Source organism: Patiria miniata, unplaced genomic scaffold (genome assembly GCF_015706575.1).
Source record: "Patiria miniata isolate m_02_andy unplaced genomic scaffold, ASM1570657v1 HiC_scaffold_13, whole genome shotgun sequence".
Lineage (NCBI taxonomy): Eukaryota > Metazoa > Echinodermata > Asteroidea > Valvatida > Asterinidae > Patiria > Patiria miniata.
This window is the reverse complement of record NW_024037051.1, coordinates 7,832,125-7,846,996: the sequence shown is the minus strand read 5'-3', so window position 1 is coordinate 7,846,996 and position 14,872 is coordinate 7,832,125. Positions and strand designations below refer to the sequence as shown.

The following is a 14,872-nucleotide window of genomic DNA, read 5'->3' as shown; positions in this document are numbered from 1 at the left end:
TATGTATGGTCAATCCATGTAAAAATTGCTGACATGTATTTGGTGGTGAAAAGTACATGGTACACTCATGGGACCAGGTTTCCCTCAAGGTGTGAAAAGGGCTTTTACTACAGCCTGCTGTATGGCTAGAACCAAGAACCTTCATTCAGACATGTAGTCAAGTCCTCTTAAGTCCCCATCACATGTTCTGTCAGTCCAAGTCCTTCAGTTTCAAGTCAGGTGGCAAACTATTCAAAGAACTGTTCATCCCCTCTTAAATTGTGCTTGACCTTCCTTCAGTTCTGACTGACTTGTGATTTGACTTGTGACAGACTTGTGATTGACAAGTGATTTGACTTGTGATGGACTTGTCATTTCAGATGTAATTAGGGCTTGTGATTTGCTCTATGAATTGACTCAGTACAAGGTACATGTACATGTAGCAATTAGATTACATGTAATTCCAAAACTCTCTGGTAAGAACTAAAACTCCATTTCTTGCATATTGTATGTGTTTGCGCATAATGTACCGGTACATGTACAAATATGTAAAAATGTACATCTCAGGTGCAAGGATTGCAAGACAAAGTACATGTACATATACAGTGAACATGTTTCTACCTTTCTGACAAATACTTAATTTCGCCCTGTACATTTACTGTGTATGGTACACATACTGTACCGATATAAATGTGCATGTAAGTTTACAAGTGTCCTGGCCAGTGATATTTCATGCAACTTCCTCCCCAACTCTTCAAAAATTCTTTTTCATTCAGGTGATCAATCACCACTAGCCATGATGGAGTAACAGACTAAAGGACCGTCTGGACGGCCGCAGTGTTTACATTCCCATGGACTTTGCCTCTTGCAATTGTCAAATATTTCCCACAAATTTACAGTACAGACAGTGAGCAAGGGCTTCCTGAGAGGTTCCAATTAATGAATTTGTAATTCTAAATCTGACCTCAAGCATGTCAAGTGCTATGAATGTCTTTGAAAGAAGATGAAACCAGTCAAACCACAAATTTCCCCATGTTGGATTATGTTCTGAAATCTGAAAATGCAATGTGTACAAGTACATTGAATTGTCTGACATAATGGAGTTTTGGACACAGAAGCTGGGACAATCTCCTTGTCCAAGAAGGAGACTCACATTTTAGATTTATGGCTGGGAAATACATGTATGCCTAAAAATGTCCACCGTGTCGGAAGCAAACAACCAGGGTTTTTTCATCTTTTCTCAGGAACAGTGCGACATTACAGACATGTTCCTTTCAACCAGTTTTTTTCTAACATGTAGTATTTTAAAGTAATCAATCTACATTGTAACATATAAATTTCAGTGATTTCAGTTGACGATGTGTCCCTTGTACATGTGGTCTTAAACCCAATGCAACATCTGTGATGCTACACACATCCATGTATACCGGTATGTTGGCTATATATGCACCTTACTCAAACCTTGAAAAAAAAAAATCTTTCAAACCTTGAGTGGATTTTGAAGGGTCTTGAGGCTTATGTACCTGTATGTACCTAAAGCAAACATCTGGATTTACTATGGTTTTGAATGTCTCTTTTGAATGGGTCCCATACTGTGGGATCTCATCACCATAACATCGCATAATGTTTCCTCTACTTGTACAAACACTACAAGCAGAGGGACTGATGTTTAAAGAGGACATTTCAGGCTTCTACATAATGTAGCCTACAGTGTTTCTCAGGAAAGAAACCTGCCTTGGCAGTTCCATGCAGAAAACACCCACACCATGAGCACATGGATGGCAAATCAGACAAAGGAGCTAGCACAAACACCCTAAGTATCACATCCAATCCAGCTGAATTTAATTAGTGATGCAGACGGTTTTTCATTAAGTGATATATTAAAGTGAGATATGAAATGAGGTGGACGCTGAGGCACCTTTCAGTCGCTTTTGCATGCATGACATCACTCATGCATGTCAGATTATCCCACCAACTCCTCACACCTTCAGGGGGCTCTTTGAACAAGGAACATGGTAAACAAATCATTGCTTCATGTTTTTTGTTTCCCATAGTTTCATTATTTGGGTTTCCTAACAAAAAATGTTTCCTATCTCAGAATGAATGATAAGAATCTCAATTTATGATGAAAAAAAAATCCTGTTCTTATTTACGTACACAGGTAAGGAATTCAATCGTATATTTTTTTCAATCCGCTGACACTTGTGATGCCTATTTCTAATGTACGGAGTCCCCAATGTTACCACATGGTTAAACATGCTCACATAAACAATTGTATCCTTCATTGATATAGCTTGGCCTATCGGATGAAAACAATTAAAACAGAAAAGAAAGAACTTGTTTAAATTATCTGTTCATTGTTTACTCTGAAGAAAATCAGTTTCTATTTTGCAAAATTTTAGAAAAATATATTATTTAAAATGTAAAGCAAGTTTTATGTGTACCCGGTACATACTGGTATGTTCTAGTTACACTGTACACAATCATTTTCAATTCTGCATACCGATACAAAACATTCAAATATGAATAGTTGTAAGTTTGTAAACAAAGCCATAACAATCCAAATGTCACATGCGTAAGGGTACATGAATATTTTTGTAAACTTTAAAAATTTCAAACTTAAAGGGAATATACAACATTTGCACACATCGAAAAATAAAACTACGTTTTTACGAAATACCTTACTAGGATGTTGGTAAATGACATTCTCTAGCATCTTGTAAAATTATGGCACCTGGTGTGAAGTCATTTTTTAAAAAATGGCATTTTTGTATACATTTCCAACGGTGGTCGGCCAACCACCGTTGGAAAAACCTAACTATTTTTCAACTACTGCTCCAAATTTGCAATTTTTTTCAGTCCAAATTTTGTTTGCTATTGGTTACATGTTCATGAACGGGTGCAGGCCAGCTAGACTGGTTCCCTTACCTTACAATTTTCAGGCATCTATAAATTGATCCATTTTATCTTTAGTGGAGTCAGGGAACCAGACTACTTGAAAATGTTTGCTTTTTCCTGGTTTTTCTAGCATTTTCGAACACAAAACTTCAAACATGTCAGTGTAACAATATTTGATCTATTATACTAGCCCCTCAAATAGTTCATTTCTGAAAATTACAGCAAAAGCCAATGATGTGCATTCCCTTTAACATTCACAATTTGTTTATAAACACAGGCACTTTAGCCAATGGCCATGAAGTAAATTTGGATGTAATTATCATTCAGACAAAGCCATTCACTAAGTACTGTACACCCACAGTGACTGGGTTAAGTGGTTTTCACCCTGGTAATGGATGGATACCATTTAGTACTATGTCCAGCTGGCCCTATATTTGGCTTATTTTTGGCCAATACCATGGGGAAAATGAGATGTATAGATACAATTGTGTATCAATAAATCATCTCAGGCAAACCTCACTATAGAAAAAATGACAGAATCACATGTACACATGTATGTATTAATATTTCAGTTAAGATCTCACTAAACATTATCAACAAAACATTGACGATACAATTATGTGCGACATATTTACAAATGTACATGTAGGCCTACAGTAAATATTTACCGGTGATGTACCGGTACGATGTTCCTTGCTCTATAGATGCATACAATACAATACACATCTACGTGTCACTGTTTGTTCCTCAAGCTGAGGAATCCATTATGGAAAGCTAAATTGAAACTACAATGTTGAAAATAAAATGCACACCTTTTTCCAAAATCACTCTTTTAATTCATAAGGACAGGCAAAATGTGTTGTTTTTGTACAGTACTGTGTACATGTACATGTTACCATGTGTGTATTAAAATGGCACTTTCTTCAACACAAGCTCGATTATAACACGTACCAATGCTAGGTGTATACATGTACACTGTACATGTACATGTATGGTACATGTACAGTGACAAACAGCATGAGTCATCCCAACAAACACGTCACCGTGCACCTACATGTATGTATGTATTTAAAGTGAAGGTGCAATGAATATTTAGGTTTAACCAGTTAAAGGGAATATATACAACATATTTGCAAACATCGAAAAATAAAACTACCACGTTTTTATAAAATACTAGGATGTTGGTAAATGACAGTCTAAAGCATCCAGCTAAATTATGGCACCTGGTGTGAAGTCGTTTTCAAGAAAATTGTATTTTTGTGTACATTTCCAACGGTGGTCGTCCGACCACCATTGGAAAAACCTAATTATTTTTCAACTACTGCTCCAAATTTACCATTTTTTCAGTCCCAATTTTGTTTGCTATTGGTTACATGTTCAAGAACGGGTGCAGGCCAGCTAGACTGCAGTTCCGTTACCTTACAATTTTCCGGCATCTATAAATTGATCCATTTTATATTTAGTGGAGTCAGGGAACCAGACTACTTGAACATCTTTGTTTCTCTTGGTTTTTTCCAGCATTTTCGAACACAAAACTTCAAACATGTCAGTGTAACAATATTTGATCTTCCGGTATCATACTAACCCCTCAAATAGTTTATTTCTGAAAATTACAGCAAAATCCAATGATGTACATATTCTCTTTAACCATTTAAATTGTTATATTTTTTGGTAGTTCCATGAGGTATCAATTTGTAGGGCCTACACTACAACAATATAAATTGTACTTTTTCAAGTTTAACCATGGATTCTGTGCATTTCATGTACACCGGTACATGTCTGTACACATACATGTACACAGCAGGTGTACATGTATGTACATGTACATGGACACGATGATGCATTTTTTATGTGAGCACCAGGCATACACATGTACTAAGGCAATAGCGTTCAAAAGAGTCTGCTCTCCTCGTTAATTTCATACATGTAGCACATTATATTGTAACATTTTGTAAGGGTCGTGCAGATTATTCTGGCAAATCTTGGCATATGTGTAACCTCAACAATTGTTATGTTCTTCATCAATAGCAAATTTCCTGCTTTATTTTTCCAACTTAGACGGTTAGACTTCATACCGAAATCTAGATTTTATTCAGATGATAACAGCCTGTTTAATACGAACATGTACTTATCATTTTACAATTCAAGACTTGCAATAATGAAAGCGAAGACTTGTCCCACTGAACTAGACATGCACACAGATACCGGTACATGTGTGCACACAAAACAGTGAATACATAAATTTTTTAATTCACAAATTTCAAGGTTCTCAATTATGAAAACCACCAGTCGTCGTGTTACTCTCTGTCCCCTTTCCATAAAAAGCATTACAAAATTCTTTGTGTAAGTCGGCATTCAACAAATCACGCACTGACATTGACTTCCTGTACTGCGGTTGGCAAAGTGTCGAGCGAAAAGTGGTTCCGCACAGCCCGTGATCGCTGCATCATAACATTTTTTTTTTTTTTCTATTAATGAAAACTCCAAAAAACAATGGTAAACCTTTAGTTTAGTTGAATACATGTAATAAAGAAATAATGCATCGTTTCTCTTGCAATGTTTTCCCTGTTAATCAGGTGTGTTTATGGATATGGGAACATAAATGCAGCAAACAGGCTTGAAACTCTTCAAATGTGTAGGCTGAACACTGGTCTTATTAGTCTGATTTGTCAACGAGAACAAGCATCTATGTTAAGTGGATTCTCTTGTAATAACATGAATAATGTGCACAACCTACATATAAACATGTTAATTTCATCTGATCAAGTGAGGATTGTTTTATTATTATAGAAATTATCAGGATGTCTTTTCTTTGTCAAACTTTGCTTAATAAAACAAACTTAAATGAAGAGTCATCCAGTGAATACATGTGAAACACTTTTATTGGTATTTATTGGTTTCGATACTGGTATCACAGAACTTACGGCCTTGCAAGTTGCAGCTGGGTTTTTGAGTGATTTGTTTTCCCAATGTATTAACTTGAGATGTATGTGATCAGACGATTATGTAAGTAGACAGCAAACCCTAGTGTTTTTTCACGCTGAATTGATTTGACACTTTCGGAATGCGAAAGTGGCGAATAGATCAATTGAGATAAATGTCTCTGGATTTGGGGACAGTCTCTGAAAGGGGGGGGGGAGGGAACAGAATTTGTCCCTGTATTGGGGGACTTTCCTGTATCGTGGGACAGTCCCCCGATTTGTGCGTGCGCCCGTACTGGTTGGGCAAGTCCAACCTCGTCTGCACTTCCTGCTTCCTATTGGAAACGAGTTTGGAAATAAAGTAAGTACTATAGGGACGAGGTTGGTATGAGTCCAGTAAATCAGGAGGAGGTTGCAGGACGTTCAGATCTTGGCAATTAATTCTTCATTTCTTGGGCCAGATTTTACGTCAGATTTCGTTCAAATGCAAGATTTGCAGTAGAACTTAGAAGTAGATTTCGAGAAAGGGAAGTTTCATAACGAGTGCTTATCACAAGGTAAAATAATGTTCAGGTTGTGTCATATTGAAGGGACGTTCATGGGTCTAGTACTAATTATAATGACTCAGTATGAGTATATGTGTGAATATTGTGATCGTGCATCAGCCATTCAGCGTTTTGCAATTGCACACTCCGACATGCATGACGTCCGATATCGCGCCTCGTCATAAATAAATATCAGATTATTTATTAAACTGAACAAATTTCAAATCAATGACAATGGTAACGTAAAAATAATAGCGTTAAAATACTCACAACACAATTGCAGAAACAATCTCAATATTTCAGTCAAATCTGAACCGAACAGATCTCTGTCGGGCACGTACTGTACCGTACTCCACATCTGCTCTAGAAATATCGGGCGCGATAGCGCTGCATATGCAGCGCAGCTTAATGCAATAAAAATACACAAACAAGAGAGGGCGCTATGTGATTATTGCGATGAGCTGAGTTGCGTTCATAGACATAAAGGTTGCGTTAGATAGGAGAGCTGCCTCCTGGCGCAGCACACATCAAAATCTATAATGTGTTTTTATCTTGAGTTCCCAATTTCACAATAACTATGTTGACATGAGAAAACTACGGAGTCCTTACAGGTGCAACATTGTATTAAAATTCCCATAGACACTAGTGCTAAATGCCCATACTTCTAAATTCTTTTAAGATAAATACTCGGAATCTCAAATGTATTTAAGTTGCACAAAGAAATGGCGATCAGTATGTCCGAGTCATCTTTAATTTTATTTTCAGTTTTTGGTGGGTTGACTACTTTTCGAGAAATTCTCACCGACAGAAGAAGACCCCTATTTTTCCGAAAGCAGAAATGTAGCCATCTTGAAAAACAATCCCTCCACAACATAAAAAATAGCAGCACTTTCAAGCTACATTCCATCCAAAATGCTCGGGAAGTCCCAAGGCTGGGCCAGAGGTTCATTGCCATATTCTTCCAATTCCCCAATTTTATGGCTCTCAGAACTCTCTAATATAGAATATTTTGAGGGTATAACTTTTATTCATGTGCTGGGCGGATGGGTATAGGCCTATTCACAGGTGTGCACCATTAAATCACACGTCAATATATTACATTCATTCTTTGGCGGTTCCTGTCAACTTTCAATAACTGTGTTTACATGATCTCGAACGGCCAGACGTACGTCGGATCAGCGCGGCGAGCAGTGTTTGTGTAGCGCGCCCTCGTTGTAAGAAATTGTTGCATGACGATAAAATACGGAGTGCCCTTCATACTGCAACTTCCATCACATTATATCACATTAATTCTTCGGCGGTTCCTGACAAGTTTCCCATAGACACTAGTGCTAATGCCCATACTACTAAATTCTCTTAAGGTACCTTCAGACAGCGATACATGAGAGCCATGCCGGTTGGCGCTGACAGGCCATGCTATGAAATTTACTGCACAAAAACGAAACTAGTAGCATCATGTACATACATATGACGCTCACTCCAAAAGTTTCAAGTCTGAAGCCTTGCCGATTTGGCAGCTTTTTTGGCCTATTCATTTGCTTTCCACTAAGCTAAAGTTATGTCCAAATCCATACATGGTAAGGTTCTTTAGACTGCAATACATGAGAGCCATGCAGGTTTGCGCTGACAGTCCTTGCTATGGGATTTACTGCACAAAAAATTAAACCAGTGGCATCATGTAATACATTTGCCATTTATTTCAAAAGTCTTTGGTATGGAGACTTGCCTATATCTCATATCGTTGGCCCACTGATCAGCTTTCCAACAACGTATATTATGCCCATAACCTCTTATGTTGAGGTACCTTTTGACTGCGATACATAAGCGGTGTGGTTTGGCGCTGACAGGCCTTGCTATGATTTACAGCACAAAAATGAAACCAGTGGCATCATGTAATACATTTGGCATTTTCTCCAAAAGTCTTTGGTCTGGAGACTTGTCTATTTCCCGGCTTGTTGGTCCACTCATCAGCTCACCAACAATGTATTGTTTGCCCAGAACATTTCACGTTATGGTACCTTTTGACTGCGATACATGAGAACAGCTGCGGGTTGGTACTGACAGGCCCTGCTATGTAATTTTAATGCACAAAAATGAAACTAGTTTCATCATGTATTACATCTTGCTCTTTCTCCATACGTCTTGGGTCTCAAGACTTGCCTATTTGCCAGCTTGTTGGCTTACTCATCAGTTTTTCAACAACGTATGTTTTGTACAGAACATCCCATGTTAAGTACCTTTTGACCGGGATAAATGGGGCCAGCGCATATTGGCACTGACACGCCTTGCTATGGAATTTACTGCACAAAAATTAAACTAGTGGCATGTTGTAATACATGTGGCATTTTCTTTAAAAAGCCTTGGGTCTGCAAACTTGCCTATTTACCAGCTTTTTTGGCTTACTCAGCAGTTTTTCAACGGCGCTGATATATATTTTTCCCAGAACCACTCATGTTGACTGCGATACATGAGAGCCGGTGTGGGTTGGCGCTGACAGGTCTTGCTATGTGATTTGCAGCACAAAAATGAAACTGGTGGCATCATGTAATACATTTGGCATTTTCTCTAAAAGTCGTGGGTAATTCAGATATGCCTATTTCCCAGCTTGTTGGCCCACTCATCAGCTTTCCAACAACGTATAGTTTGCCTAGAACCACCCATGTCCAGGTACATTTTGACTGCGATACACAAGAGCCAATGCTGGTTGGCGCTTACAGGACTTGCTATGGAATTTACTGCACAAAAGTGAAACAAGGGGCATCATGAAAGACATTTGGCGCTTTCTCCAAAAGTCTTGGGTCTCGAGACTTGCTAAATGTCCAGGCCTAATCATTAGCTTTCCAACAACGTATAGTTTGTCCAGAACCTCTAATGTTGAGATACCTTTTGACTGCGATACAGCTGGTGCGGGTTGGCGCTGACAGGCCTTAACTGCACTGCTAGTGACATCATGGGACCCCGCCGGCCGGGGATTAAGCTAGAGAGGTTCCGCCTTCGGCTGGCCCTGCCTAGAAATATAACGCTATAACTTGGTAGAATTTCTCAATTTATAAATGAGGAGACAAGCTGTTTTGGGTACATTAATGGTGAACCATTTATTCTAAGACTACTTTGTCGAATCAACTTGATTTTAAGAAATTCAACAAGGCCAAACCGCATACACTAGAGTCTATTATTATTCTAGCAAACTAAGAAACAAAAGAGAATCCTCATATAAGCACTGCATATAAGATTAGAAAAAAAAATAAAAGAGCCAAAACTATAACAAACTGTGTGGGATATTTTTAAGGGCGGGAGGGTTAGAAGAAATGTGTCGACTTTCAGTGCTACTACGTCTTGGGTGTCATTGACCAACACTGGCCATGAGTTGTGGTCAGTGTTTTTTGTACCTCACATGTACAATGTCTCATGTAGTTCAGTAAAACAAAAACCGTACTTGATCTTTTTTCCTTTAATGAACCACAAGAATTATGGAGATGTCATTTTGTGAACGAGGGAGGTGGATGGCCCGAGTGAGCTACGTCAGCGCGTGGATACTTGATAGTTTCGGTCGATCAAAAAAGTTGAATTTGATTCACCGAAATGCATACATGTATTTCCACAAAAACAACCAAAGTGTATGATTACTAAAGCGTTTATATCATTTGCCACGCTAACCAGGAACACCCTACAGAAATAATTTAGGTACTTTATTGATCCCTGATAAACGTTAGGAATAGTTATCAAATTTCATGCGGCGTTCCAGAGCTATTACAATATTTTTAGCTTTCATAGGGCCAGGGGCACATTGTGCCCCCCAGTTCTGATGGAACAAAACTTTTTGTTTTAAAGAGTATGGCGGGAAAATATTGAAGCACTAAATATATTTTGGCAAACGAAATAAACGTAAGCAATACATAAAACCAATAAAAGTACCCGTGACGACCAGCAGAGTATAATGTCCGAAACGTTGAGTTTACCCCGGTTCTTTTCAGAACCTCACAATCTCACAAAAGCGATTTGTCACATGGTGCTACCTTAAATCTTTATGTCATAGAATACATATTCCATATTACGTGCGCATCCGCTCGTTTTGACCTACCTACTATCACTGTGTATTTTCGTAGACCCCCCCCCCCCCCCCCCCCCATGACGAAAGCATTGCAGCAACTTCTCCCTGATGGTTCATTTGAACAAAAGCTAGCTGGCAAAATGCTTGAAGAGTACTCGGATTGGTTTATATCATAAAAGGAACATTCTTCATTTTCGATAAAGCGCGTCACAAATTAGTTCTAACAAAATAGGTTGAAAAACATAGTTGAAAGTTTGAGGCCACACACCATTATTGTTCACTATGTATTTACTGGAAAGAAAATATTTCGGTTTACTTTGTTACTTAGCGTCCCTAACCTTTTTATTAAGGATTTATCCGACTTCTCGCTTTCTACACCAACTAAGACAATTAAAGAGAGACAGAAAAACAGATAAATGAATCAAACTACTGAAGCCAGTTCAAAATATTTCGATTATATCAACTACAATTCGAATTATACGATAATAAAGGACATATCCATTATTCCCAAAGACTCAAATTAAATAAAAGTTTAGGATTACTTTTCCATTCAACTGAGAATATTGTTGTACCAATAGTAAATAAATGTTAGTGATGCCCCATTTCCTGTTTTCCGAAGGTTACCCATAACAAATTAATTAGGAAATCGTTTTGGAGACTTTTCTACATTACGCCAAAAACAATGTCACGGTAAAAAATCATGTCGGGTTCGTGTGGCATGTATATGCAGCTGTAATTACCAATTATAATAACCAATTTAGTGCATAGGGGTGCGTGTGCAGCCAGATTACAACACAGCTGCCTATTTAATTCATCACCTTTTCGACAAAGATAAAAGATTTATTTCAAGTACACTGATATCTGAATACGATACCACTGAAAATAATTGCCAACATTGTTGCAAGGATAAGACAGGGTGACAGAGATGGCGCTGGTTCTGAGTTGATCACATAAACTGAGATCCTGATTACAATAGCTTCGCCTGCAGCAACATGGACGTTACATATCCCCTGGGGTTTGCCGTTACGATCCATGTTGCTGCTGACCACGACAATCCCACTATTGTCTTCTGTTATCATCATCTTCTTCTTCAGTGCAGCGGAGTAGTCATCAGTGGAATTTGAGGTACCAGCATTGATGATGACTAGGAAGGACTCAAGGCCCGGTGTATCCGGCATACGTAGGAAGGAGAAGATATTCTCAGTAACGATAACGTACTTGAGGTGGTTGGTTTGGAAGGCGGGCTGCTCTTTTCGAAGAGCTGCTAATTTCATGTACAGCGCCAGTGTGGAGGTGTTATCGGCCATCTGGTCAGCAACGTTGACCCCTGAGAGATAGTTCTGGTTGACGGGAAGCCATGTATCCCCGGTAGTAGTGCTGAAGCCAGCATGATGTGACCTGTCCCACTGCATCGGGGAACGTTCCGGATCGCGTGTGTAGTTCTCCCAGTGGTTTGGGTTGTTTATCGCGAAGGGGTCTTGCGTTTTGTTGAATGCGACCCAAATGTTCCCCATCGCTATTTCTTCTCCATAGTAGCTGGTTGGTGTGCCAGGGAGGAGAAGATTCAAGACGTTGAAGGCTCGTGTATATGTTATCCCGACACGATCAGCGATGCGAGGTCGGTCGTGATTACCAGTAACCCAATTAGGCCACTTGCCAGGCGGCAGATCCTCCATCCAAGCATTAACCAGTTCCTGTATTTTAATCCCGGACATGTTCTCCTTGTTGAGGTAAACCAAACCGAAGTTGAAGGGGAAATCTGCCCCTCGACGGTCCGACGTTCCGTAGTATGGCAGAAGTGCCTTGTGTGAATTGTACACCTCTACCACCATTAATCGACTCGGATACCCGGGCCAATCCGGATTATCACTAAACTCGTCAAGGATCTCTCTCCAGTGGTAGGTGACGTCATACACCTTCGGCAGATCGACCGTCTTGGTGTGGAGCAGGCTTTGGTATTGAGCATGCTCACCCGGTACACTATCCGTGTAATCAGGATTCAAGGGCTCATCCTCAAGTTTGTCGTTTTCGTAAATGTGCCTGGTGGCATCCATGCGAAGACCGTCCACGCCTTTAGTCAGCCAGAAACGCAACGTGTCATCCATTTCTGCTTGTACCTGTGGATTGGCGTAATTCAAATCCGGTTGCTCCTTCAGAAACTGATGTAAGTAAAATTGCTGCCTCTCCTGTACCCACTCCCAAACGGAACCGCCGAATACACTCACCCAGTTATTTGGTATGCATTGGTGTGGAGGATCAGAGCAGTCTTGCTTAGGGTCTTCCCAGACATAGTAATCTTTGTATTGGTTGGTGCTGTTTTTGCTTTTCCTACTCTCGACGAACCACCGATGCTGATCGCTGGTATGGTTGGGGACGAAATCCATCAAGAGTTTAAGGCCGAGTTGGTGTGCCTTACTGATCAACTCATCAAAATCAGCCATTGTGCCGAATATGTGATCGATATCTTTGAAGTCGGCCACATCATAGCCAAAGTCGGCCATGGGCGACTTGTAGACGGGATTCAACCATATGGTGCCTACACCAATGTCGTTGAAATACTCCAGGCAAGATGTGATGCCAGCCAGATCCCCCACCCCATCACCGTCCGAGTCCATGAATGAACGCGGGTAGATCTGGTACACGATCGTGTTCTTCCACCATTCGTCCCGTTTAGATCCGAAAGATAGGGTTGTTGTCATAAACAGAAAAATAGCACGCATCCACAAGCATCTCATGATACCGGCTTTGAGTCGAGTTAGTACAACGCTATGGTAATGCTACATGTAAGATGTTTGTTCGTGTTCGCAGATCGCGATGTTGGTGTAATTCCGTTTCCCTGGTTGCGCCTGTATCAGTATCCTACATAGAGAGTTGTCCCACTGAAAAGTTTCGCATATTTTTTTTTTCAAAGGGCAAAATTCATATACATGTATTTCAGACCTCAAAGTCATATCAAAACTCCTTAACCGTAGATTCTCATTGAATGCCTGCAAAAAAAAACACGCACAACGCAGGCCATATATACATGTACTTTACAAACAGAATATATACTTATTTAATTGGCCGTATCGTCAGGCTGTATCGTGTCCCCGTTGTGAAGGTTTAAAGACGCGCCAACTGTATCAATAGAGCTACCAGACATTGCTTTTCTGATTAGCCTCCACCGTTTAAGTCTTTTCAGAAAAGCGTAATTTTATCGCTCCGAGAGAAAAACGACACCGATATGTGATCTATCTGTGAAATGAATTACATTTACAGTTCCCCGTTGTGTCCTTGAATTACGGGTGACGTTTTGGATTCCGTTCAATTCAATTCAATTTTATTCATCATGCCAGCATGAAACTCTATTCCTAGGTTTGCACATAATAAACTAGGAAGCACTCAGAGAGCACAGACCTCCGCCAAGGTTAAATCATTCCCCGTCATGTTGTCAGTTCACCCAAAATAAATACTGGCATATCCCCTGGACTTCCATATTGTAAACCATAACTACAACAATTACATCAGTTTTGTTTTTGGTGCACTGTACTTGGTTGCAAAAGCAACCCAAAATAGGAGCATATGTTCATAGGGTGAAAAGTACAAAGACGGAGAACAAAGGTTTTTTTATCATCTTTGATAGATCAATATTAGGTTTTGCCCTTCACCAGATTACGCGGACGTATAAATACAATATACTCATCGTGTTACCTCCCGACAGGAAATATGATAATTTGACATCCAAACAACAAACTCTGTCATCACACGCCACCCCCAACCCATGCATGTAGGTTTATGATCAGTGTTGACATATATGCAAATGTGTAAGTATATATTCCTTAAATATGACTTGAAACTTCGCATGGCGTATGAGATAAAGTAGAAAAATTACGGGTAACATCTTGTGGAAGAAATCTCTTCTTGGAAGAAGTGTGGTTCTGAAAAGAGCACTCAACATACCGGTTCTTTTCAGAACCAGTAGAAGACATTTCTTTCCATATGGTGTCCAGCACATGTTTTCTACTTTGTTTATTCCTTTTTAGCATATAAGCCTTGATGAGCATTTTATGGTGGGTGCTGAGTGCAACTGCAAACGTAACTGAAAAACTCAACCAACGCGACAAAATTCAGCTTTCATCAGCAAACAATAATTTTGAGTGGTTGTAATTCTGACAGGTAAATCTTTGATCTGATATAAAAAAAATGTCAAACATGCATCTGTTCTTTATCATTGTGACGCAATTGATTTTTGTTTGAGACATACTAATGTTGTTGATAGAAGTAATAAGAAAAAAACCAACTCAAGTTTACTGAAAGTAATTTACGCGGAATAATTTTCAGATTTTCTCTGAGTTATCATATATGTTTAACAGTTGACGCGAGGTAAAAAATATAAATAAATATCAATCAAACGGGCGAGAGCAAGGAATTTTATTTTATTAGTTTTGTTTATTAAATGGCAGGATGAGGTACAGATAAGATGCATAAAATTAGGTTAA

The 14,872-nt window shown here is 39.3% G+C and overlaps 2 protein-coding genes across 3 annotated transcripts in view; both read right to left on the bottom strand.

The window, feature by feature from the left end:
- LOC119721187 (disheveled-associated activator of morphogenesis 1-A-like) overlaps positions 1 to 6,749 on the bottom strand; it is a 70,734-nt gene extending 63,985 nt beyond the window's left edge. For both annotated transcript variants that reach the window (XM_038191092.1, XM_038191093.1), the window contains exon 1: positions 6,614 to 6,749. The gene's annotated coding sequence lies outside the window, so the exon portion shown is untranslated. The remainder of the gene's footprint in view (positions 1 to 6,613) is intronic.
- A 3,745-nt stretch (positions 6,750 to 10,494) lies between these two features.
- Positions 10,495 to 13,370, bottom strand: LOC119721186 (maltase A1-like). Its single transcript, XM_038191090.1, has one exon. It carries the CDS (start codon positions 13,127 to 13,129, stop codon positions 11,240 to 11,242), a length of 1,890 nt encoding a protein of 629 aa, XP_038047018.1. The 5' UTR covers positions 13,130 to 13,370; the 3' UTR covers positions 10,495 to 11,239.
- Between the last annotated feature and the right edge of the window lie 1,502 nt (positions 13,371 to 14,872).